The 2071-nt window shown below is 29.7% G+C and overlaps 1 protein-coding gene across 12 annotated transcripts in view; it reads left to right on the top strand.

The window, feature by feature from the left end:
* Positions 1-2071, top strand: part of LOC106871506 (uncharacterized) — an 84238-nt gene that overhangs the window by 64406 nt on the left and 17761 nt on the right. For 10 of the 12 annotated variants that reach the window (XM_052976388.1, XM_014918005.2, XM_014918001.2 and 7 more), the window contains one exon: positions 686-760. The exons of the other annotated variants lie outside the window; for them this stretch is intronic. In XM_052976388.1, the coding sequence (XP_052832348.1) occupies positions 686-760 (75 nt within the window). The remainder of the gene's footprint in view (positions 1-685; positions 761-2071) is intronic. 12 annotated transcript variants of the gene reach the window in all.

The raw sequence follows: 2071 nt of genomic DNA, 5'->3' as shown, positions 1-2071 counted from the left end.
ATATATATTGTTGTACTTGGGGATGGTCATATTGCCAGTTTAGCCAATAAAAACACACGCACTGTATATTTGGTGTTAATTTGCTTCAGCTTTATATTACATTAATCTTAATCTTATTCTGGCCAGAGTTCTTTCGTTACACTTCTGTGACCTCATCAGTGGTCCTTTGTTTCCTTCCTTCTTATGTGTGTCTCACCTTGCTAAATATCAGCCATTTTGTATACTGATTATATGGCTGATATTTAGCAAGGTGAGACACACATAAGAAGGAAGGAAACAAAGGACCACTGATGAGGTCACAGAAGTGTGACGAAAGAACTCTGGCCGAAATAAGATTAAGATTAATGTAATATAAAGCTGAAGCAAATTAACACCAAATATACAGTGCGTGTGTTTTTATTGGCTAAACTGGCAATATGACCATCCCCAAGTACAACAACATCTGTTTCAACACACGATTTCACATCAAAAATCTTGCAAAACAAATATGTATATATATATATATATATATATATATATAAATAAATCATATATGGTCTATCTATCTATTTCATATATCATAAATCAATATATAATCTTCATCTGATTGACTTTTTTATTTAATATTTTATTGAAATTTTAATGTTCACTTTTTTTATTAATGCAATTAATCTTATATTCCTATAATGCTGTATTTTGGTTATAGCTATCTGTTCCATATACACCGGAGGTCACTAGAGGTGAAAGTGAGAAAACTGGAAAAAATACAACTGACAGTTCGGTACAAAGCTTATTTCTAAAATATTCTAGTTAATTTGATAAAAATTAAAATACAAAATTATTCCTGCCTTGCTTGTTAGGAAAATGGATTACCAACTAACTGTTCGCGCGAACATGACACAAACAAACAGACAGACAGACAGACATACATACATACAGATAGACAGACAGACACACACACATACACTGACACGCGTATAAGTGATTCTGCAGCAAACTGTGTCCGACGTGAGTAAAAGTGGATAAAGTTCTCGACTCTGGGTTTGTAGAAGTGAGGATATTGAGGTCCTATGTTTAAACAGAAAGTATTTTCGCAAAAAGTTAAACTTTTAGGTATAGATTTAACCCTAAATACAATTTTCCATCTCAGTGAAAACACTGAATTTTTCTGCTGATTCTTTCCCAACAATTTCGATAGTATTTTCTTATAGATAGTTTTAAATGTGTGAATATGACTGTCGTAACGTTGTTTGAAATGTGTAGAAGTGAAAATTATATATATATATATATATGTGTGTGTGTGTGTGTGTGGAATTATTAGTGATAACATTGCATTGCTAAACTATACTGTTATCATTAATGGTTTAAAGAATAAATTCAAATAATCAGTATACTTTGCTCAAGCATTCAAACCAATTAAATTCAATCGACCACTCTTTCAAGACCAAGGACCGGCAGCTCTAGAATCTTCACTCCTACATGTACCAAATTTATCAGCATTCTTCTTTTGGATTAATGGTTACAGACGTAGAACCGTTTTAATTAAAATGCCGTTCCAGGAATTTACCGTACTACAGGATATAGCTAACTATTTTTTTCTCATCAGCCTGCAGTAAAATGCAAGATATTATATAATCTTACTGATTACACTAACAATTAAAATAATAATAATATAAATAATGACTAGAGCTTCGTAAATTGCTTAACTTTGCATTGCTTCATGTCTAAAATGTATAATATATATTTTTCATATCTTACAGCTTATACACATACATACATACATGCATGCATACCATCATACATACATACATGCATAAATACATACATATAATATATTATATATATTATCTACTTTTCTCTCTCTTTCTATATATATAATATATAACAATAAAAAGTAATATAATATATGATACAATACAATACAATACAATATAAAATAAAATAATCTATCTATCAATCTATCTATCTATATATCTATCTATCTATCTATCTATCTATCTATCTATCTATCTATCTATCTATCTTTCTATCTATCTATCTATCTATCTCTCTCTCTCTCTCTCTCTCTCTCTATATATATATATATATATAT

The sequence above is a fragment of the Octopus bimaculoides genome, chromosome 24, assembly GCF_001194135.2.
Source record: "Octopus bimaculoides isolate UCB-OBI-ISO-001 chromosome 24, ASM119413v2, whole genome shotgun sequence".
Lineage (NCBI taxonomy): Eukaryota > Metazoa > Mollusca > Cephalopoda > Octopoda > Octopodidae > Octopus > Octopus bimaculoides.
The sequence above is the reverse complement of the archived record's forward strand: the minus strand, read 5'-3'. Positions and strand labels throughout refer to the sequence as shown.